The sequence below is a fragment of the Dicentrarchus labrax genome, unplaced genomic scaffold, assembly GCF_905237075.1.
Source record: "Dicentrarchus labrax unplaced genomic scaffold, dlabrax2021, whole genome shotgun sequence".
Lineage (NCBI taxonomy): Eukaryota > Metazoa > Chordata > Actinopteri > Moronidae > Dicentrarchus > Dicentrarchus labrax.
In genome coordinates this window covers 771,413-794,687 of record NW_026136722.1, presented here as the reverse complement: position 1 = coordinate 794,687, position 23,275 = coordinate 771,413, and the positions used below count along the sequence as shown (strand labels likewise).

General features: G+C 40.9%; 1 protein-coding gene across 2 annotated transcripts; it reads right to left on the bottom strand.

The window, feature by feature from the left end:
• Positions 1 to 244: 244 nt before the first annotated feature.
• Positions 245 to 20,090, bottom strand: mgp (matrix Gla protein). 2 transcript variants are annotated; one of them, XM_051388328.1, is made up of 5 exons: positions 19,954 to 20,090; positions 1,601 to 1,685; positions 1,438 to 1,467; positions 1,139 to 1,235; positions 245 to 841 (listed from the first exon to the last, which is right to left on the bottom strand). In XM_051388328.1, exons 2-5 carry the CDS (start codon positions 1,659 to 1,661, stop codon positions 685 to 687), a joined length of 345 nt encoding a protein of 114 aa, XP_051244288.1. In that variant the 5' UTR covers positions 1,662 to 1,685; positions 19,954 to 20,090; the 3' UTR covers positions 245 to 684. The 2 variants fall into 2 exon arrangements, with proteins under 2 accessions (XP_051244288.1, XP_051244286.1); XM_051388326.1 differs by lacking the exon at positions 19,954 to 20,090 and adding an exon at positions 3,092 to 3,223.
• Between the last annotated feature and the right edge of the window lie 3,185 nt (positions 20,091 to 23,275).

The window sequence follows — 23,275 nt, the reverse complement described above, 5'->3', positions numbered from 1 at the left end:
AGTAAAAGGCTGCTTATGCATTAATGCATTGGTATTAACAATCTAATAATGTCATATTTAAATCACAACTGAAATCCTCTTTTCATGTTAATCTCCTAAAACAAATAAGGACAATATATTCGTTAAACATACCCCTGCTGCACTATTCTTGGTCTAGCCTTTAAAACAGCTGTAGCTGTGAAATTGGCACTAAATGCTAAATGTTCTCAAACACCCATGTGGCAAACAAATGGCATAAACAGGATTAAGACAAAACCCAGTAAAGGGAATTTTATTTTTCAAATCAAAGCAATGGAAATAATCACTGACAGCAGTGCTGGCCTGGATAAATAGGTGGATAATGTGAGAAATGCTTAGTGGATAGTGAGCAAAACTCTTCATTCAAGCACATCACCTAAAGCTCATAAATGCTGGGAAGGTGTGATAATAGTGGATAAAAGTTATCCTGAGATTACACAAGAGATGGGCCATGAATTGCTACATGTGTATAATGATGGGTTGCTGTAACATCTGAGCCATACTGGATACCTCTGTGTTTATAAAATGTTTTCTTCTAGGAGTCATTTTACATACAGAAGAGGCCACAAACTGCATAAATTATATAAAAGTTGTGGAATGAAGGAATGCACATTCATTTCCAGACGATAATGATAATTCTGCATTTGACAGATAGATACTTTGAGTTCAGTATCGACGAGCCCCAGCTGGTCTCTGGGGTTGAGTTCGGGAGGCAAAGTATCTCTGGTAGGCCTGCTGATAGCCGTGGCGATAGGCGTACAAGCGGCAGGGAGAGTAGTCCTCACAGGACTCCGCACGCCTCTCCGCTTGAGACTTCACCGTCCTGGATGAGACAGAGAGGGGAGTGCGGGGGGAGAGAGTGAATACACAGAGGCAGACAGAGATAGTTAGAGGACAGAAGGGTGAGGACAAGGAAGAGAACTGTAATCAGAAACAGATACACAGCAGCCAGTGGCTTTTGTCTTTGTTTTGTTGCTTTTCTTCTTAAATTACTGCCTTTTCCCTCAGCTTCAAGCTCTGCGAGTGCGCTCTCTGGCCTGTTTCTGCGGATTTGTGGTCTTACATATGTAGAAGATACAGGAATGTGCTCTGTATGCATGTCTGCGGCTGTGTATTTTACCTCATGAAGTTGTAATTGTTCCCTCTGGGTGGGCTGTATACGTTGCCCCTCGCTGGTGTGATAAATGAGTTGGCTTGGTTCGGGGACACAAACAAATCTGGAACCACAAAACTTTACTAAACAAAAATCCTTATTTAATACCCATCATGCAACTGATCAGGGTGAAATAAAGGGTGGGGGGTACATTAGTGAATGGTAAAGTGAGGATTAAATCCAAAATACTGTACGACAGAAGCTGTGTCATATTTGTTAGAACTGCATGCATGTTTTTCCATGAACGAGAGACAACATTTAATCACCTTCAATGGATTCTGTGCTTTCATGAGACTCTACGGGAAAAACATGGAATCGGGGTTAATCATAAATGATGAATCACTGTTTAAACTGGATATATTATGTGTTATAAATGAATAATGACTGCTGAATGATGGAAAAGTGATGATGTCTGGGGAGGATCTGTACCATAGCAGACGCAGAGAGAGATGGCAGCGCAGAGTGCCAGAAACTGAAGGAGGCTCCTCATCCTGGGGCTTGTTTATCTGCCGGGCTGATGGAAAAGAGGAGAAGGGTGTTTCAGTGAGTCATGTCAGCACCAAAGTAAGAGTTAGATAGGAAAACAGGGAGAAAAATGAGAGAGAAAGTGGCTGGGATTTTGAAACTGCGGGTAAACAGGACAGAACCACAAGCAGGGATAGATGGCTGAAAGTGGCAAACTCTCCAAATCTGTTTCCTGTGGTTTTGCATATATGAAGACTAGAAGCAGACATATAAACTTGCAATCCTGTCGAAATTCAGCTGTACATGCTGGCAAGCTTCTGCAGAATTTCTGCAAGGGACAAACAAAAACCAGACTTACATTTATATTCATAAAACCAGACCAAAGACCTTCATTGAGATAAACAAGTATCCAAAAGTGTTTTCAATAAGCTGGACTGAAGTCAGTACACAAACTACTGTTCATTAGCTGGAACCTCAACAACCATGACAGAATAGTTACTGTCAACTAATAGAGTCCAAATAGACTTAAGCTTAATGCAGGGAGATAAGTGATCATTATAAAGAGGCAGGTATTCTATTGCACATGTACATATGCATACAAATATAAACATGCAATTGCATGCGTGACCTATGGTAAGGTGTGTGACACCTGTACAAACAGCAGTGCCAGATGTCTGTAACACACACTGTATTCGCATGCCTGCACTGCAGGAAAGCTTTCATCCCCATCTTCTGTTTGTGGGATTTGGACAAGATTTTTGTTTCAGCAGCCCTCCTCTTCACCGTCAATAGCAGCTTTCATTATATATAAACACGCACGCACACACACACACACACACACACACACACACACACACACACACACACACACACACACACACACACACACACACACACACACACAAGAGTCCCTGGCATATGCTCACGCTCACACAGCGCTCATAACATCAACCCATAAGGCATATCTTGGCTTCAGTGGAACCCAGACTCACATTGGCACAGAAACAGCAAGCCTCAGGCCCCAAGTTCAAAAAGCAACTTCCAAAGACTGGCAAGGGCATCTCGTGTGTGTGTGTGTGTGTGTGTGTCAGGTGCTGACAACAGTGTCTACAAAGTTTTATGCCTGTCTGGGTCTTAGCAGGGGTCCTGGTGGGTTCATATTCCCTGCAGGCAAAAGGTGCCCACCGCATTGGAAAAAGCTACAGGCCTGATGCTGCACAGAGCCGCCCTGAGGTTACATATTAAGTTCTCTTTACACAAACAGAGTTGAACTGTAGGTTTACTGTACTATGAGGATTTCATGTTGCAGCATTATGTTAAAGACAAAAACAAAAATGCATATATAGGAAAAAAATTATAAATAAAAGTAGCAGATTTTTTCAAAAGTTTGTCTAGTTTAAAAGATGTAAACTAGTTCTACCTTTTCGCCGTTAGTTTTAAGAGAGTATTGCTTACCGTGAAAGATACTTATGGAGTGAGAAGTCTTGGAAATATCTCTCTGTGTGTATTTTCTCCCGAGGAATATTTCCTAATTCTTCACAGCAAGGCTTTTTATACTCACCTCTCTTCCCCCCACCCCTTCAATTTCTACCCACCGACTCATCCCTCCCTCCTCCACCCCTCCACCCCCAGCCCTCGCCCTCTTCTCCTCCCTTCTCATACTATCAGCCCCCTTTTCCACCATTTAATCAGACCGGGGGTATTAGCTCACTCTCTCCTCAACTCCCACGCCTTTCACTGAAAAATACAGTAGGTGACAGAAAGGAGAAAAACAAGCAGGGGGTAAACAGCGAGACAGAGGGGAGGGTGAGGGAAGGCTGGCACGGGGACGTCTAACCTGCCTCATAGCAGGTACATGATAGTATTCGCTGCTGTTTGCCAGCATGGCAGCATGATATGAAAAGACCATCCACCGTACAGACACCACATGGACTGAGTCCACTTTTTGACCCCTGAATGTGTCTGAAGAACATGCACAGATACTTGGTGTTTAGTTGTTCCACAGAGCAGAATACGCTGAACATTGTTTGAAGGAAGATTTATGGGGAACTACCCCTTTAACTTTCATGAATGGAAGCTGTGATCTCATATAGGAACTCTGTGTTTTTGAGTATCAAACAACATGTCATGTATTACTGCTGGTATTTTAGCAACAGGACACGGCACCCTTTTAGGGAAACTTTACTTTCTGGCATCTATTAACCCTTTAATGGCCCTACCCAGAAAAAACAACAGATTTTTTCCCCTTTTTTTAACTGACACAGTTCTTGTGTGTTTTATTACAAGTCTCTTGGTAGAGATGTCCATTTCATTTACAGTAGAAGTACACTTTGAACAATCTGTATGGACTTTTCTCCATTAAAGTGAAATAAAAGAAATGTTTTTGTTACACTTCTCTTCTTATGGACAAGAGCAATGTGTAACACTAGAAAAATACATGACATTACAATACAATACCTTAACATATAACATGTATTTTTTATTTAATATAAAATGACCTAATAGCCATATAACAAAAATGAAATAAACAATATAACCAGCAGTTAAGTCTTTATAGAACCAGATCAGTATTGTTTATCTGTGTGGTGGGACAGCAGCACAGTTTTTTGGGTGATCATGGTTTTCTCCAAACCATTGCTGACTTGTTTTCCTGCAAATGTATCCAATACACTTCAACAGATGCAATCCTTTTGGCAGAAGATGCACCACCCCCGTCATCAGAGGGAGATTTTTCAGTGTCTAAAACTGTTTCTGGTTAGATTATACTCTCCCCATTATTATTACCAATATTATTAGTATCACCCTGTGGTTACCTGGACGGTGTATGTATTTTCATTGAAAACCTCAAAACATTTATGAGGTGCAAGTTATTCTATCTCAAAACGAAGTTATTTGCTAATACACTCAGCTAGTCTTCAATACACCTACGTTGAAGTTAATGCAGTAGTCACACAGAACAACATCCCCATGGTGTATATCTGAGAGTTACGTAACACCACATCACATTTGGCTCAGCCAGAACACTCTGTGAATAGCTATGTGAAAGCAGACCCTCGCCAACGGTAAACAAACCAGAATAGGAGGACAGACTATGCCAGAAATCAGCAAGACTCAGACAGACAGATAAACATTAAGACAGACATAAAGATAGAGATAACCCCCGCAGACAGATAAGAGAGAGGGGAATTCAGGATTGAGAGGGATGGAGTCAGATGGAGCAGGGAGGGAGAAAGCACATGGTGTTGCGGTCTTGGATGTTTTTGGCGCTGGAGCCACAGACATATTCAGTGATGTGGTCATACTAGGCTGTTAACTCTGGAACCGCTGAGCAGCGGTTTGGTTCTCTAACGCAGATATTAAATGTCCAATATCCACAGGCAGATACCAACACAAAGGAGGGAAAGAAAGATAAATGAGAAGGGCTGTTTTCTGACAGATTTTTACAGATGTTTACACTGGTAGCAGGGATTTGGGACTTCACTTAAGTAGTTTGAATCCAAACTTAGAGACAGGCAACGAGAGGTTGAATGAAAAAAGATGGAGAGGGTGATTGCATGGAACAAAATCGTTCACCCTTCTCCTCCCAATGTCCTCTTATATTTGTGCCTTCTAGCTGCCCATCTCTAAAGTCATATTTCTTCTGTTCTCCTCGCGTGCTTCCCCCTCTCTTTACCTCTGTGCTACTTCAGTATTTTTCCTTTTCTCACTCCCTCTCATGTAGTTAATGTCCTGTTCTGACCGGCCACCACCTCAGCCTTCCCACATCTGTGCGGTGTAACAAAATATCCATCTATTGGGAAATGTTATGAATGCAGGTTAGAGGGCCAGAAGCAGTGAAGTGTGCCAGAGGCCCAGATAAAAGATAAATGCAAAACAGAGGTATGTGAAAAACAGGAAGGGATACGCCTGGCGGAGCTGAGCATGATGGTTATGACTAACAGGGTGCACCTATACAGTACATCTGGTCTTGGACTGAAGAGAAAGGTCATTAAAGGAGGAGGAGGCGATAAAGGGCCAATTCCAGTAAGGCAGACAGAAGAAAGTGATACCACTTTGGAGCAGGGAAAAGTACTGGATCAGACTCTCTTGAGGCTGCACACTGTGATAGCAAGAATGAATGGAAAGAAAGAATTAGCTTTTGGCAGGAGAAACCAGAGAGAATCAATGCATAGCCTGAGTGAAAATAGTGAAGAATAGTGCATGAATTTTATAATATGGACATGGCCACAAACTATCCAGATAATGTCTGCAAAAACCCATATTCTGACCTGTCCGGGCAGGCTTGTATTTCCCCTCAGTGGTTGAGCAGGTGAACCTCAGGCTGCTCTGTGGCTCTGTCGGTCGGAGTGGACAGAACGCAGACAAACACGAATCCAACAACAACTCTCCTCCAAAAAAAGCCTTTAACTGGCACACCCAGATATTTTTCCTACTATTTTTATGTCCTATTTTCTTAATGGTCATTGCTGTGATTCACTTTTTTATTTAGACACGTTAAGGAGTGACTGACTCAAAAAACATTGTATGATGTAAGCCGGTTACTGAGCTCTAGCAGTGGGATGGAGGGAGATCCGGCCAGATGGGATGAAGGACAGACATTACTCAGGACAGTCCTCCTTTCAGCCTCTGATGGTCCTGTTGTCCTGCGGCTGTGAATTCTGCCATATGAACGCCAACAAAACTTTCATGTAGGTTTATGGGTCTTGCATAACACCAGCATCAGCATTTTGTTACTGATCGGTTTTGCAATCAAATCTTTGGGATATCACATTTGCAGTTTTATTATTTGTTTCTTTTAGGGAAGTCAGTTTAAACAAAAGACGGCAGCAGATTTTCTTTTCCCGTCAGTTCTTTTCTCCTCTGGCTTCCCTCCCTAATAACAAAATCCAAGACACACATACAGTGTAGTTATGTGGTGAACAAGGACCATGTACCGCTTCAGACCCAACCTCACCTCTCCTCACCTCTCCACCCACTCTCAGCCCCACCTCCATGCCTACATACTCTGTGCTGAAGAAATAAAGAGGGCAAAAAAAACCATTTGCATTTGGCATTGACTTGAACTCATTAAGGCAGGTGGCATTGCAGCCCTCGTGTAGGAGGGAGGAAAATCAAAGCACTAATACAGTGTGCTCATGTGAGAAACACAAAACAACAGTGGAAAAAGTATGCTTGGACAACAAAACTGACCTCTTAAACTCAGAGTGACTGTACAGGATTGCAGGCTAGTTGTTGTTTGCAGTCTTTATGCTAAGTTACGCTCAGCTAATCAGGCTGTAGCTTCATATTTGCTATACTGTAGTATGTGCAGTGTATGTGTAACTTTTGGCAATAAAATGAATAAGCATATATCCCAAAATGTCAGACTATTCCTTTAAATTTCATTTTAGTCACGCACTTTATGAATTTGCCAGTCCAGAATTAACTGTACTTTCCTGTATTCCTTAAAGATCCCCTACACCTATGACTGGAACAATGTGTGTCTGATAAGTGTCGAAAATGTTTCTACCTCATTAAAAATTCCAGAATCTATGAATATATAAATTTCGTTCACTTCTAAAGTTTTCCTGCTGGACACAAGATGTCTCCTACTTCACTGTAAAGTCCATTCTCAGTGGATGTGCACTGTTGGCTTCAAGTTTCTACATCACACACTGTACCAGTTGCATACTGGACCGTCATATCATCTAAGTAATGGAATTCCTGCTGTTACATGACTCAGCAGAAATATATTTAGATTGCTAATTCCTCAAGTGGATTTCAGATCTATTACTCATAATATTTATAAACACTCATAATCCAGAGTATCCTTCTCTCCCAACTCTGCAAAGATTGTGTTCCACTCGTTGTTCCAACCATAATCCTGTTTAAATAACTCCTCACATTCAAAACGACACATCTTCAAACTGTCAAGCGGATTGGTGGTGGGGAGACAGCCGGCTGAACGCCGTCAAAGACAAACACTGCGTTGTGTCTCACCTCCTTCCCCTCCATCTGTAATCTCTCGCTCCTGCAACCAACCTGTTATTACAGCGAGATCACATAAGTACATATAATTCCAATTAGGACACAGTTTACCTCGGTACGAGAGAATGGCATCAGGTTGAGTCCTGCATAATTTTGGGTTTAGTCTTCAGTGATAGGTTTCACAAGATTGTGCTACATTCATCTGTAGCCCACACAGATACACTTCCATGCATACTTTTTTCTCTGTGTATCTTGGAAGTGATTTTTTGTTTTATTTTGTGTCCATCTAGAAAGTCTCGATATAATCCTGCAGCGACTAGGATTGTGTTTGCGTGTGAGGAGCCATGTGCTTGGCTTTGGCATGTGAGCTGTTAAATTTTAAACACAGACTAAATTATTTAAGTATGTCTTCAATGTGTCAATAATTGGGGTCAGTTCAGGAGACGCTGCACATTTGTGTGTGTGACAGTAAGTGCGTGGGTGTGTGTGTGTGTGTGTGTGTGTGTGTGCGTGTGTGTGTGTGTGTGTGTGTGTGTACGTGTTTCTCTTGCTGCACAGCTCAGTATAATCTGCTTCTATTTCTCATAAGAGCACTATCCAATTTTTTTCATTTTATGTGCTATTTACCTTGGTGCCCCACTGCTCTTCTGTGGTGCCAACTCTAACAAACTGACCTGCAGGGCATGTGACCAGCACCCACCTACCCTGTCAGGAATCTCTCTCACACTCACACACACACACACACACACACACACACACACACACACACACACACACACACACACACACACTCACACACATTAATGCACTGCATCAGACGACATTCACAAACACACAGCATGAACAACGTGATCACAGGCAGCTGCTCCTTTCATGAAAGGCAGACGAGTGCGATAATATGAAAGCACAGCAGATTGCACAGAGTAGAGCGCTAGAGGAATTTCCTCAACCAAGATCCCCACAATGATTGTTATGCATGACCACAAACACAGTAACTGCAACAATCTGCTCATCTATAAATAAGAATCAGCTATGCACCCTCTCTTTTTTCTTCTTTATGCCATTTCCACTCCTTCTACCTGGATTTTTTTAGCAAAGTCTCTGATTTCTTTTCCCATCTATCTTTCACATAATCTTTCTCCCCCTCCTCCCCTCCAGTTTTTTAAACAAGACTGTTCATTGTTGCTCGGTATCCTTTCCTCTTGGCCATGTATTCCTGCTAATTATATAAGCCCGAAGTCTTGGACTCGATCTTGGTTCTTTTTGGGATTCTAAAGTTAAACTTTACAGCTGGACTTCAAGCTGAGTGTGCACAGCCAGACTGAGTATGTAAATGGATATATATGGCTGCAAACTGTATGGGTATGTATGTCTTATATACGGCAATTCTGGGAGCTTTAGTTTGAAGGCCACATAAGTATTTAAAACTGTGAAATTTTGTGGTGAAATCAAATCATTCCACTGGAATTGCTACGATTAGTGGACTTGCTGACAGGTGCAGTAAATCTGCAAACATTTTTTGTGGACCTGCAAATTTGTGCACGTTGACCACGAGCACGCTGTCTTGACAGTGCTGACCTTTGAAAGAATGGAGAGAGTCCAAAATGGAGGAAGCTATCATAGTTGTGTTGCACCATTCACTTTCATTTAACCTCCTCTGTCAGAGCATAAACTGCTCCACAGAGGTGAATGGTTACCCTCACCCTTGTCGATGCTACAAATGTGTGAACTTCTTCTATTTGCAACTGAGCACGTACACACAGGACCTATAGACATGCATTAGCTGTGGAGACATGTCAGAGTGATGGGGCTGCCACATAATCCAAGCAGTTAGGGGAGGCCTTGGCAGTACCAAGGAGGTGCACTGGAACCTCTCCAACTACCAGTCCATAGTCCGTACTGTGGTCCATGCTGGATTTGATCCAGCCCCCCTTCGGTTCCCGAGCCAAGTACATACAGACTGAGCAAGTGGCACGGTTTGCTTGCCATTACAGCAGTTCACCCATTCGCCCGGTGAGAAGTCACCACGTCACCAAACTCAAGAAACAAATAAATGTGATGATTAATTTCGTGGTGCCATTTTGTGGTGACAAGGCCTTAATATTGAAGGCTGCTACGGTATCCGTCCTAAACCATTTCTAATGTTGTTCTTCATCATATTGTCGATCTGCTTGGTGCTTGTTCTTTTTGTGACTGAAATTTCAGTTTTTGCATTTTGCATTTGCATTTGACGCCTGCTCGATTTCCTCCTTTTTCCTTCATTTCTTACCACCTCTCCATTCCGCTCCCTCCTCCCTCTCTCTCAATATTGATGCAATAATAAAACATCTCATTTCCTTGTGTGTGTTGCCTTTCTTTATCTGTCTTTTTTTCCATCTTTCCCTCACCCCTGCCCTCTATCTTTTCCCTTGGTTTGTGGATGTCAAAAGCGGTCAGTGTAATCACATGTATGCAGCCACTAACACACAGGCCAAGCAGTGAACCAACACATCGTCTGCAACTGACTAGTGACACGCAGGCAACCAGTGGCACAGAGTGACAGGGAGCCACGGGGCCCGGCTGGGTGCACCCAACAACCCCTTCAGCTTCTTTCAGACTCACATTCTCTCAGCTGTCATTTTATTTTAGGGTAGCACTCTCCCGGAGACAAAAGGTACATCCTCGTTAGAAGAGCTGTGTCCCTGAATGACCGAGGCAGGACGTGTACTGACAAATTTCCATAATGATGAGAGCTGAGCAGCCAATTTCTTACCAGTAAGTTGAAGATGAGATCAGGAATCAAAGAAGATAAGAAGATATTAATTTCAAGATCAAACATTTCTAGTAATTCCTTTTCAAACTCATTTTCAGAACTTATAAATTGGAGTTCTTCTGACTTTAGTCTTTTAGACTTTAGTTTCGTGACTTGAAATGTTGATTTGAATGTACTGCTGAAAGAAAGAAACACAGTTAGCAGACTTCCAAGCATTTTTTGAGATAAAACTCCCCAGAGACATTTCTTTTTCTGTAGTTAGAAGAAAACATGGTGGAATGATGGTGTGTATTTTAACACATATTAAGCCAACTCGCAGTTGTTTCCTCATATACTAAGAAAACTTTACATTTTATATATTATGTGATGATCTTGTGTTGTGTATACCATAATATTTTGGAAACCTCAATACTGGTAACTGATAATTAAAGAAATCTGATATTTGAATCATGAGTTGACAGACCAAACCAGAGTTGAAACACGAATAAAAATGGACTTACATTAATCAGGTACATGACATAGCACATAAGAACAAGGTTCTGTTGCTGTGAGTGTGTTTTGAAGTTTTTCTGCCCCCTTGTGGTCAGAACTGACTTAGTGGCGCTCAAAGATACTGTTGACCAGATATAATAGAATAAATTAATATAGACTGTATACTGTATATGCTGTAAAGCAGATCCATTAGAGGTTTGCACAGTTGATTAAAATATGTCATTATCTGTACCAGTGTGTATTGGTATATTATAGCTAAAACAATTATACATAAGCTCAGGCCTTATCAGAAGAGTCTCTATCCACTATACATAATATTGTGCAGAGGACTAGAAGTCCACACACCAAGAGCACTACCCACAATACCACATATTTTATTCATAGCTGACTCTGGTATGCATGAAGTGTGTGTGATGCTGAGCTGTGGTTACATTTACAGCAGTGTGAAACCTTAGTAATCTGTCCTCTTTCACCCTTTTTGACTGACAAAAACACTAAAGGAGAGGTTTTCACCTGCAGAGAGCTGCAACTCTGAATGCCTCTTCTGAGTGAAACTCATCTGCCCCCTGCAGGTGTAAAAGAGTGAGTCAGCCAGTAACGACTCTCTTTATGGAATATAAAGGCTTCAACTTAGACCACATAGGCTGAAATATGCATCAAATGTTCACAATAAAGAATTTATGTAATATATTTAGAAGATATAACCCTTATCCAAATGAGTGAGTTAATACTTTATGAGGCCCACTCCTTTATTTTCATTTGGCTTCTCTGTTTCTCTTTCTCCTGCTTGTGGTCTGTTGCCAACACTGTAATCCTTCACTTAAAGCTCAATTTCCTTCCTCTCCTGCCAAACCAAATGAAATACCAAACATTCCCCTTAAAGTAGGATAGACAAAACACAAATCAGCACGAGAAGTCTCCATCTTTGACAAATTTTGGCCTCTCTACTCATTATAAAACTACATATAAATAGGTGTATGTGAGCGTTACATATACCTTAGTTCCGACAACTATCTATATGAAAGCATCTCCTGATGAATCCTCTTTTGAGACCATTCCTCAGAGTCTTTCCATGTCTCTGGACGTTTATGCTATTAAGCTCAATGAGAGCTTCACTGTTAGCCTGTCTCTCTAGAGCCTTCCTGACCTCTCCCTGACTGCCTGAGAGCCGCCAGCTAAGACTAGTAATGAGATATTAGCCCTGACAGTGGTAACTGGGGAGGGGTGGAACCTCCCATTCCCTAATCTCTTCTCTATTCTTTCTTCTCTCAGAGCACCGTCTGAAGATTCACCTCCCTTCATTCTGGCAGGGATCTGTAGCATCTCTTCATTATCCTCCTTCCTATTTTTCCTAACTTTCTTGTTGTTATGCTCTGTCTTTCTCTCTCTCCCTCCTAGCTTGTCTCTTCTTTCTCCCTGGTTTGCTGTTGGACCTCTTTCTCACACCATCTTTCTTTGCTGTTGCGTGTCTGCACATTGCAACAGTGTGAGTGGGTGAGGGACTAAAGTGAAACTTCCACCTTGGCTCCACATGCCTACAGCTGGGATTTGGGTGCAGAGGAGGGTGTCTAAGTTCACTGTAGTGCATAGGAAAGAGAATATACTGTAGCAGAGCTGTTTCTGAGCCGTTTAACAAACCGTACAAATATACAGCTAAATGTCCCCATGGGTACATTGATCCAGAATTCTTGTTGCGGTTTTAATAAAAAGACACAGGATGGATGGCCTGATGTAAAATGTTTTGGCATTTAAACATTTTTTTTATTATCAGGTAAAAGAGATATATTTTTCAGCTTGGTAGGCCAAAGGGACTAGCAGGGAAATATTTGATAATGCCTTGAGTGTAACTACAGACAGATTATGAGACAGTGGGACCATGGGCACAGATATGTAAAAGGACACCCCGTAACAAAGGAGCAATACTGAAATAGACCCAAAAACTAAGGTTTGTAGTCTGTTAGTAGTGTTGTTTTTGTGTCCCTTTGTGGTTATTTTGAATCAGTTTGAGGTTGTTTTTGTCTATTTGTAGTTATTTTGTGTCTCATTCTAGCTGTTTTGTGTTTCTTTGTGCTCATTTGTGTATTTGTAGTCAATTTGTCTCTCCTCAGTTGTTTTGTGTCCCCCTTCAGTTTTGTGCCTCCTTGCAGTAATTCCGTATCTCTATATGATTGTTTTGTGTCACTTTGCGTCTCTTTCAGTGACATTTTGCAGGTGAAGTAAAAATCATTAATTTTTTAAATGGATATATTACATTGGGTCTTATTATGTTGTGCAGCTGTAATATAATGGAAAAAAATCAACAAAAACAAATATTGGATTGGATTTGGGTGGAAGATACTCAGTATTAAAAGACTGATCATAATCAGGAGCAAAACATCCTGATATGGACATCCTACATTTAGCTGTGCTCTTTTATCATTCACTTCAAACGGAGGCTCTGATCTGGTGAGAGGCCTCGAGCATGTGCCCGGTACTCCTGTTCAGTAATCCATCCATGAATGAATGTAACATTTCAGACCATATCTAGCATTGGGTTTCTGCTAGGAAGAGTTTTTTTGTTGAGTTCCAGAGACACCTCCACCGACCAGACTCAAAGTGTGTTTTCCGAGGTCACAGGGTTTGTTTTCTAATTTAAAATTCTCAGCACGGTGTCAATTTTATTATCTCACAGCCGCTAACAACATATAGGATCTATAATGTGTATTCCTCGGCTTCCTGGGTTTTAATGACTGCCTAAAAGCGGCAATTGCGGCATCACATTGTTATAGACTTTGTTAAGTATTAATGAGTACATTACTACACTGTGGGCTGGGAATGGGATGTTTAGCTAGCCAAGGGCGTATCCTGCCTTGTACACACATGGGACTGAATAATAAAGCTGAACAGATTGTGAATTTATGGGCTACAACTGAAGACGTAAACAAATAAATAAGCATTAATCTTGTTCATTAACAAGCTATCAAGTTATGCGGCAAAAACAGGCACTGTACGCCATCCAAACATGTGTACGTGTGTGTGTGTGTGTGTGTGTGTGTGTTGTATTTGTGCGTGAGAGAGAAAAAGAGGGCAGAGAGAGACGCCATGCACCAAAATGTTGTTGTTTTTCAAGAATATGTTGAACACATTACTATTTCCTTAAACAGATGTTGAAGTTATAAGCTCTCAGGAGATGTATGGGAGTAAAAAAAGCAATTACTTAATAAGTGCATTTATTGTTAATGCTACACCATATGGAATTGACAGGTCAGTAATGAAACGGACCCGGAACAGCAGCTTACTAATACATTTTTTACTTTAGTAAATATGTGGCTGTTGAAAAATTGAAAAACGCTCATAAATAAGCTTTTCACTATTTATGCATCATTCCTTTTCATTGCAGTCCAGAAAAGAATGCAGCATTTATCAGGTCACCGAGGAAACCCAGTGCACAATGTAAAATGAAAGGGAACGGAGATGCAGAGAGCTGCAGGAAAGCTCTTGTCCCTCACGGTGTGTGATATAAGACTGAAACATGACCGCGTGACACTGCAGAATGTAAAATCACATCACATCAACTCAAAGGGCTAATTTCTCCTCAGTGGGACTGTGTTTTATCGTGCTAGTGTGCAAAGCCTCTGAGGGATGCCTCTGAGCACTCGCTACACTGGATAACCTTTTACTTCCTTATTTCTCCTCTATTCAACCCTCTTTCTTTGATCTTTTATCGCTCTTTTCTGCATTCAGGCACGCAATATTCATTCTCCACCTGTTTTGCCCTTTTGCTCCCACCTTTGGTTGCCTCATAGTTTTTTTTCTCCAGCAGTATAGTAGACTGATTTGCAGGCAGTGCTGCTCTCCTGCTTGACGTGTGTGTGATAGGCAGGCAGTGAGGAATCTAATTACAGCGAAATCATTCGTTCTCCTGACACGTTATGCATGCCAACACAGAGACACAAATTAATCCCTGTACATGTTCCCCCCGTTCCTTCCCCTGTAAATATATGTTAACATGAAAACACGCTGTATGTGTCTGCATTTGCTTGTGTGTATGTGAGCTTGATAAAATCATGCCCTTACATGCATAAAGTAAGTGTGTGTAATGTGCGCTTGTGTGTATGTTAGTGTGTATTTCTGTGTCTGGCTTGCCTCAGCATCATCAGCCTCAATTAATTGCTATTAATGCTGTTTCCACTGTGAGCATGATCACCACCTCCGTTATCCTGTCCTGTGTCATGACAACGTCAGGCTCTCTGATTTGGTGATATCCAATTAGGCTTTCCCTCAGAGGAGAAAACGCTCGCCGCTCCAATCTAATAAGTGTCCTCCCTTAATACCGATGGAAGCCTTAAAGCCCAGATTACTCTCTCTCTCTTCGAGCCTCACCCAATCTAGCCCCTCTCTTTTCAACTGCACTGTACCTCACTTTCACTGTTTCGGTCTCCTATGCTCTGTGTCTTTCTAAACCTTTCGCTGTTGCTTTACACCCACTCCGAACAGTTGGCTCGACTACTATCACTACGTGGGCTTCCCAAAGTGTGAAGGGAGAGTTTTTGCTTTGCAGGAGGATGAAAAACCAAACGCTTCCCTACTCAGGTCAAGTTTATTCTGAGGCTGTGTGATTATCTCTTTTATTTCTGAACAAATTTTGGCCCTTTTTGATGCTCACACCTCACGTATGACATAGATGTTCCGAGCATTATATATTAGTGGGTTTTTATGTTTCCCTCTGCTGCTAAACTACAGTCCGCCGTGCCCTCTGGGATTAATCAATTAAAATGCAAGTAATAAGGAGAGTGAATATTATTCATCTGTTATGGGGTTTGAGTCATGTAAAAGGCTGGAAAGCTTTTGAGGAAGGCAGATGAAACTGCAGTATAATGATATTTGTTAAGCCTGCATAAGAAATCTATCCACGCCTCAAACTATCTTCCTCTCTGCTCTGTATGTTATTTCATCTTCAGACAAAGAGCAGGGCCTCTTTCTGTTCTCTCAGTTCGTTCATCTTTCTGGAACAGTCTAAGATTTTCTGTGCTCATCCCGTCAGCCGGAGTGATTGTCTCCTCAGTGAGACTCTTCACTCAGACAGAAACCTCCTCGATCTCTTGTTTTTGTGTACTTTTTTGCAGTTTGTGTGTGTGGAATTTGATGAAAAATATATTTGTTTCGCTGCCTCCCTTTTTTCAATATTTAATGCTTTTGTTTTCTGTTGGACTGAATTTGCTTTCTCAAGATTGACACCGCTCTCATGTCTTCTGTTAAATATAAGGTTACAGCCAGCAGCCGGTTAGCTTAGCTTAGCACAAACACTGGAAACAGGGGAATGGATAGCATGGCTCTGTCCAACGGTTGATGGACTTTTATTTATTATTTCATTTATTGTACAAAACAAAGACTATATTAAATGTAAATTTGTGAGTTTGAAGAGGTGCTTAAAGGTTGCTGTTAGACAGAGCCAGGCTAGCATTTACAGTTTTTGTGCTAAGCTAAGCTAACTTGCTGCTGGCTTTAGCCTTATGGACAGATTGGGCATTGGACGATATGAAAATATAATCTAACTCTCTGCAGAAAATGAATAAACCAATTTGAATAAGACCTTTCTTGAAGACCAGGTGCTGATTACCAAATGTCAGTATTTGAACACATTAAACTAAGGTTATACCCGCTAAACATCTGCATGTTACCGTTCAAAGCACTGTTCACTGCTAGCTTTTAAAAAGAATGTCTGTACAAGTAAAGCTATTAGGGCAATAACAGCAATTGACAATAATAAAACAGCTGATGAAAGTCACAGAATAGAAATCTGTGACTCTACTGTTTGTTCTAAAATGAGGTTTTCTGTCCTGTTCCTCCCTCTATGACAAAGTAAAAACTATCTCTAACATCAAAGCCAAGCTCACGTCTGCACCCATTTCCCCTGTTGTACCTCCCGTCTCTGTGTTTCTTTATTTCTTTAAGTTTATGCAATCTTTTTCAGCCAGTAATATTCTTTCCTTCCACTGAGACTGAAACCAATCATCCTTCATGTCAGGCCTACGCATATAGCAAATTTTTTTTTCAGTCATTGTGTGGATGGATTTTGATGCAAAATTGTACAACCAGTGAGGCAAATGTTTCCCCATTCAGGAAATAACAGTAAAATCAACTATTTCTCATTTTGCCCTTGCTTTCATTTCTGATTCATATAACATCAAAGCTAAGGTCAGGTTTCAACAAATAGCATTCAGCATATACTGTGCTACATGAATCTCAATGTTTATTCTCCTGTTTTATATTCTGACTTTGCTATAATGGCTGCAGGATGGCAAAGTTGTCCACTGCCTCCTTCGTTTCATTCTGCACAATGTTTTCATTCCTGCCTGAAATGAAATATGGCATATTAATAATTGCACACCCACATACTTGCTGCATGTAGCTCACAGCTCGCCTCAGTCTGTGTGAGGCGGAAAATAACAGGATTTTATGGCAGAGGGGACCTTGCTATGACTCCTCTGTGAAAAGTTCTGCATTTATGCACCGTAATCCCAATTTTCAGAGACTTGCTGTGGAGTTTCAGAGGAAATGGGGTACAGTTTGGCAATGTGCCAGCCAGGGATTGACACTCGCTGTTCCTACAGTGCGTGGATGCACAGGAGAATCAACAAGGAAGATTGATTTTTTCCCCCCAAGTGGATAGGAGTGTAAGAAATTCAGTTTGTTGATAGATACAAAGACATTTGTGACTTGACATGACACCTCGGAGAAGAAATCCTACTGAAATCCATTGCTGCGAATAAAGCTCAGCACTGACTTTTTACAACAATTTATTTCCTACATGGACATACTATGTAGCTCTTCATGTATTTATAAATTAAGGATTTTAGCGTGTTTATTAAGTTAAATAACTTAATAACCCGACAGACACATACAGGACAAATACACTGACAGAAATTATGTAAAAGAAGGAATACAAATACAATATATACAAAGTATCTGTCCTCTATAAAGGAGGAGCAGGAGGACTTAAACAGCTCCTGAAAATGTTTGGAGAAATGCTTCATGACGACAAACAACGTAAGCCTATGAAATGAGATTCAGGTCAATCTGCCCTTCAGAGAACTGGCGTCCAATTAGTTCAGCATGCTGGCGTCTTAAGGACTTACATAACACTGACACACAAAGGAAAACTCCAGCATCCCTGGAAAGAAACCAAAAACAAAAACAGCTTTTTGCAATAACCATGGAAAGGACAAATCGGCCATTTATTACTGCAACAAAAAGACTTTGATGTTTAGAAAAAACAAGCAAAATGTCCTCTAGTGAAGCTGACAATGATCATTCAAAGGCAAGCTGGTGATAAAACCACAAGTTACTGAAACCAAAGTACCTCAGTCAATATGCTGACAAATCAACACTATGATATGATGATCATAAGCAATATATTCTATAAATGCTTATTCCACAGCAGCGAGATACTGAGAAATTGGAATGCTTTTAAATGGAAATATAACTTTAAAAATTCCTGTTAATGAAATAGAATGAATGAATATATTTACTACAGGCAAATCCACATATGAAAGCAATGTGCTAGTTGCCATGAAAGTAAAAGGTTTAGGCTAAAACTGAAGGGATTTTGCACTTCAAAGCTTAAAGAAGCGTAGCAGATAGGAAATGGAAATGCATAATGTGTTTGCACGAATGAGAAAAATCATTAGTTCCATTTGAAGTGAATTTCTGTAAGCCATGCCGTGGAATTTCAATCGAAAGGGAGAGGAGAGGCCTACTGACTGAAGTGGAGTTAAAATGATTAATGTAAATACAAAGCTGGGATGTAAATATTTTAATAGCTAACTTTAGTGCAACAACAAAAACAACTGTGATATCTTTATGAATAATATATTTATGTACAACATCTGAAAGCCTTTACAAAGTAGTTCTTATCAAGAGATAAGAGAGATGGCAGATCGATCAGGAAAAAAACAAGGTACACAATGTAAAATATAAGATCACAACATCAAGGTCATGACAAATTCATTATCAAATAGAATAAGAGACATTGCAACACAGTGATGAATCAGACTTTACAAGTATAGGTTTCAAGAAGAGATTGGATAGGATGCTACTGAGCAAAAACTTGATTAGATTCAGTTTTTAGTCTGGAAGATCAGGAGATCCTGAATCAAACATTCACAGATAATCAGAGCCCGTTAGAAGAGAAAGGCCCCCATCTCATAGCTTTGGTTAAAAGCCTTGCCACAGTATTTTGAACTCAAGTGAGTGTGTCTCATCTGAAACAGGAACTCCTTATAAGGGATCTGTCTAAACTCATCTGCACACAAAATGAATTTTATGGTCTCTCTCTCTCTCTCTCTCTCTCTCTCTCTCTCTCTCTCTCTCTCTCTCTCTCTACAGGATCTCAAACTCTCTATAGACAACAGTGCAGACAATTTAGCAACATTGGAGCAACATTTCCGTGCACTTCGACCATTAAAGACACAAGAGAAAAGAGAACGAATCTCTGAGCTACATCTAACTGTTTATGTAGTGTGCATGCATGTGACCACAAGTATGCACTTGTGATGATTTGCTTGTGAAGTGAGTCACTTAGCTCACTGATTCCCAACCAGGGGTACTTGTGCCCCACGGGGTACTTCTGCTGTTGCCAGGGGCTACGCGGAAAGATTGTGTAAGTAGCTCAACTAAACTGAGAACATTGAGAGTGTGTAAATAAGCTAACACACAACCACAACACAATCTAAACACTGATTGAGGTACTGTAGTTCATCTGAAAGGCTGTGGGGGTACATATTAAAAAAATAAAGGTTGTGAACCACTGACAGAGAATGAGTGTACAGTACTCAAGTCGGAGGTCAATATTTCCGTCAGTGCCAGCGTCAGTATTCAAATGGGATTAGGAAGTGTCCTGTGTTTAAAGTAGGCTGTATCAGCTGTGCATTGATCTCTGAACATGCTCATCTGACCTCATATTCAGCAGCAAACCAGACAGTCTGAGCTCTATGACCCTATTCATATGGGGCAGACATGTTATGACATGTTAGAATTCGTGCGGTTCATGCATGAGACTATAATTAGTCAAGGTGCTGCGTTATACACACATACCGGTAACTTAAGATGATATCTTAACACTCACCCCTTGAGGCTCGAAAGGTGGTTGTTAAAACTTTGTAGTTCCTGTCTTCAAAAAGGTTCGAATGGTAAAAAATATCCATGAAAACCTCTCGAATCACTCTTTCAGTAAATAATCCACTTCTCTGCTGTCCCATATCCATATTCTCTGACAATCCCAATTTCTCTAATGTGGCTAAATACACTTCTTCTAGGTCATGTTTCTTCTCAAAGCTCTGATGGAAGCTGTGTCTTGAGCTGTATTTTTGCAGAGATATGAGTGTTTGGAACATACAATCTCTCTCCACCCATCATTAAGTAGAGTTATCTTTATCAGGACCATTTCCCCTATCCTACTGTAACCACAAACAGACCACACCAAAGATGGCTGATTATCTAGCCATACAAAACTGCTGGGAACACAGCTTATATTTCACTCTCGGTGGATTCAGAGACGAGCAAAGCACAATGAAGAGTTGACTGGAGGCAGAGTGAATGTTAATGTGTTTTGTGCCCTAAGTAAAAAAAAAAAAATCCTTCAAACTGTGTGTGCTAACGGTCAGGTTTTCCTATTTTTGGGGTGACGGCTTAGAATTTAAACATATAAATTTGTCTTGGTCTCAAAGTGTGAGTTCAACATCAGAGTCCTGAGTGACACTAGAGACAGTGGTTCAGTCCTGTCTAGACCCTTTTGATTAAAAGAGGGAAAAAAAAGGTTTGTTCACATGCCGAGAATAGTCACTTATGGTCTCTTTGAGCTTTTTGCAGGGTGGGAAGCAAACTCCATACATCCCACAGATCATATGTACTGTATGGCTGCACTGTATACGGCGGTCCCTGAGCCAGAGAGCTTGGACGTAAAAGGAGTATGGTTTCCTGTGAACACACACACAGGAATTCATGAGCTTCATGAAAGGAGAGATTTGTCAGTTGAAGCCATACTCTCAGCTGATGTTTACACAAATTTGACAGGTTGTAAAATGTTGCCTGTGAAGTTGGACATGTAACACACACACACACACACACACACACACACACACACACACACACACACACACACACACACACACACACACGTATACAGCACTGCTTGCGTCACATTGCTGTCCCTGTACTATTTTTCAATACTGAGTGCCTTCGTTAATCTAATTAGTAGCCTAAGCATTAGCGTGTTGTGCACAGACAGAGGAGGGGTGGGCTCTGAGATTGACATGTTGACCTACAGTCCTAAGATTGTTGTACAGTTCAGTCCAGTTCGTCGTTGGTACCTTTAAACACAGTTTTATCTACCGGCATACTTTAAAGAGGCCACAGATGAACAAGCTTACGTGAGCTAACTGTACTTAAGCAGCATTCCTGGAAAGTTTCCATCTTACAGTACACACACTATTAACTGACCTGATCTAAGTCAATAGTCTGCATTGTCTTTCTGTTTTCAGCACACTGCCCAGTACAGTAGATTTGTGATATGTTGACCCTGATGACACAGGCCTGGTGCTCACTATGCCCCCCAACCAAGAGACTATTATAAGCTATGAGTGTGGTCTTTGTTAAAGAGGCCAGCACCTTCCTGTCTCCAGCCTACACAGTGTTAAAGAGGCTTAGCTATTGCCCCTTCCTTCTTAAGGAGCAGGCACCCATGTTGCCCTGAATGACTGCCCTCATGAATTTCCCTCGGGATAAATAAAGTATCTATCTATCAAAACCTCAGCTGATCGATGTGGGGTATATCGACCTCAATAACAAACCAGTGTATGAGATAGTAAATAATTAAGTTGCTTTTGCAAAATAAAAGTAGGCTTTCATCCTAAAAGGATATACTAATATAATCTTTGAAAGCTACCTTACTTTCATCATTATTCTAAAAACCCAGATAACTCTAATCCCCACTTAATGATCCTTGCTTCCGTTGTCGCTTGAATTAATCAGTTGGAGAGAATACAGGAGTCTAAAGGCTAAAGACTGGGTTGGAAATGTGGTACACACATTCATGCCCCCCCTCAGAAAGAATTAAATCACTTTGGCGTCCCCCTGAGTTTCATATAGTGCCATCATTGGCAAATAGCATGCTCAGCCTTGGTACATGGGGCATTAGCTCTACCAGGTGAGCTATCCAGGCACCTCCATGCTTGCTAAATTGTGAGCATGTTAGCATTAGCATTAAAGGTCCAGTTTGTAGGTTGCACATTGTGGTGTTGTTAAAGATTCCCTTGTTTCACCCTCCCCTTCCAAGTGCAAAGGATAAACTACGATGGCTTTGAAATGCGCAAAAAACACAAATGCCCCTAAAACCAGTGTTTGGTTTATTTGTTTTTACTGTGGAAACCTGGCGGTGGAAGGGCTCATTCTAAGGTAACAAAACCATAACAAGTCCTATATTCCGGTGATTATTCTGCCAATTGATCCTCCTTAATGTTACACACTAGACCTTTAAGCTTAAGTACAACCTCACCCTTTAGCATGGCTGTGGACTGTTCGTCTTTGTTTTCGTCTTTTAGCTCCAGTGTGATGTACAGTATGGCTGTAGTTCGATGTGATGCTGCCATCACAACTTTGTCTCCCTTGAAGACATATAGAATATAAAAAATATAAAAATATCAATTCAAGTTAAAATGCAAGGATATAAGAAAAGAACGAGGCAATAAATGAATGAATGGAGCAAGGAACAAACACCATCAATCAAACAGTATAAATTAAAAAACTAATCTGAAGAAGGGCGACTGGGGCCTCCTGTGTGGACTTGTGAGTTGGTATTAAAGTATGTAACTTTATCTCATAGCTAAAAAGTTGGATCGTTGGATAATTTGAAGAATTTAGATGAGAATGTCTGCTTACGCAACTTCCCATCAGTGCCCTGTGGTTGTGTCATGGCCTTTTCTCAGTATATTCCACTTCCAAACAGGCTAATCCGGGATCCTCCCTTTAGACCAACACTTTCCACACACGGAGACTAAATCATTTTACATCAGTGTGAACTGATCTTTTCATCTGTCATTTTCCTCATGTGGGGTATAATTTGAATTATGAAAATGATAACTACTGATAAGGCCAGGCGTATTTCAATACTGTCCAGACTCCTGAATCCCTCTTTTGTTCCTTAAATACTGACAATGAAATTGAAAATACTAGTCTATGAGCATTTTCAGTCATCAGTTCCAAAGAAGATGACATGATGTCAAAGGCAACTGGAGCTGGTATTTGTTCAGTTTTAAGGCATTTCCTCTCTCAACCAAAAGCAAAACATTGTCAGGACAACTCCAGGTCCACTTGTTTGATTTTGCAGTTCTACATATGTGACTGGTCTTTATCATCTCAATAAATGTACCACAGGCCCTCCCACATCAGAC

Bases quoted from the DNA above. Each gene is read 5' to 3' on its own strand.
- mgp (XM_051388328.1), bottom strand. From the start codon at position 1,661: ATGAGGAGCCTCCTTCAGTTTCTGGCACTCTGCGCTGCCATCTCTCTC. The intron at 1,468-1,600 runs GTACAGATCCTC...TTTTTCCCGTAG, and splicing joins CTCTCTCTGCGTCTGCTATG to AGTCTCATGAAAGCACAGAA. The intron at 1,236-1,437 runs GTGATTAAATGT...TTGTGGTTCCAG, and splicing joins AAGCACAGAATCCATTGAAG to ATTTGTTTGTGTCCCCGAAC.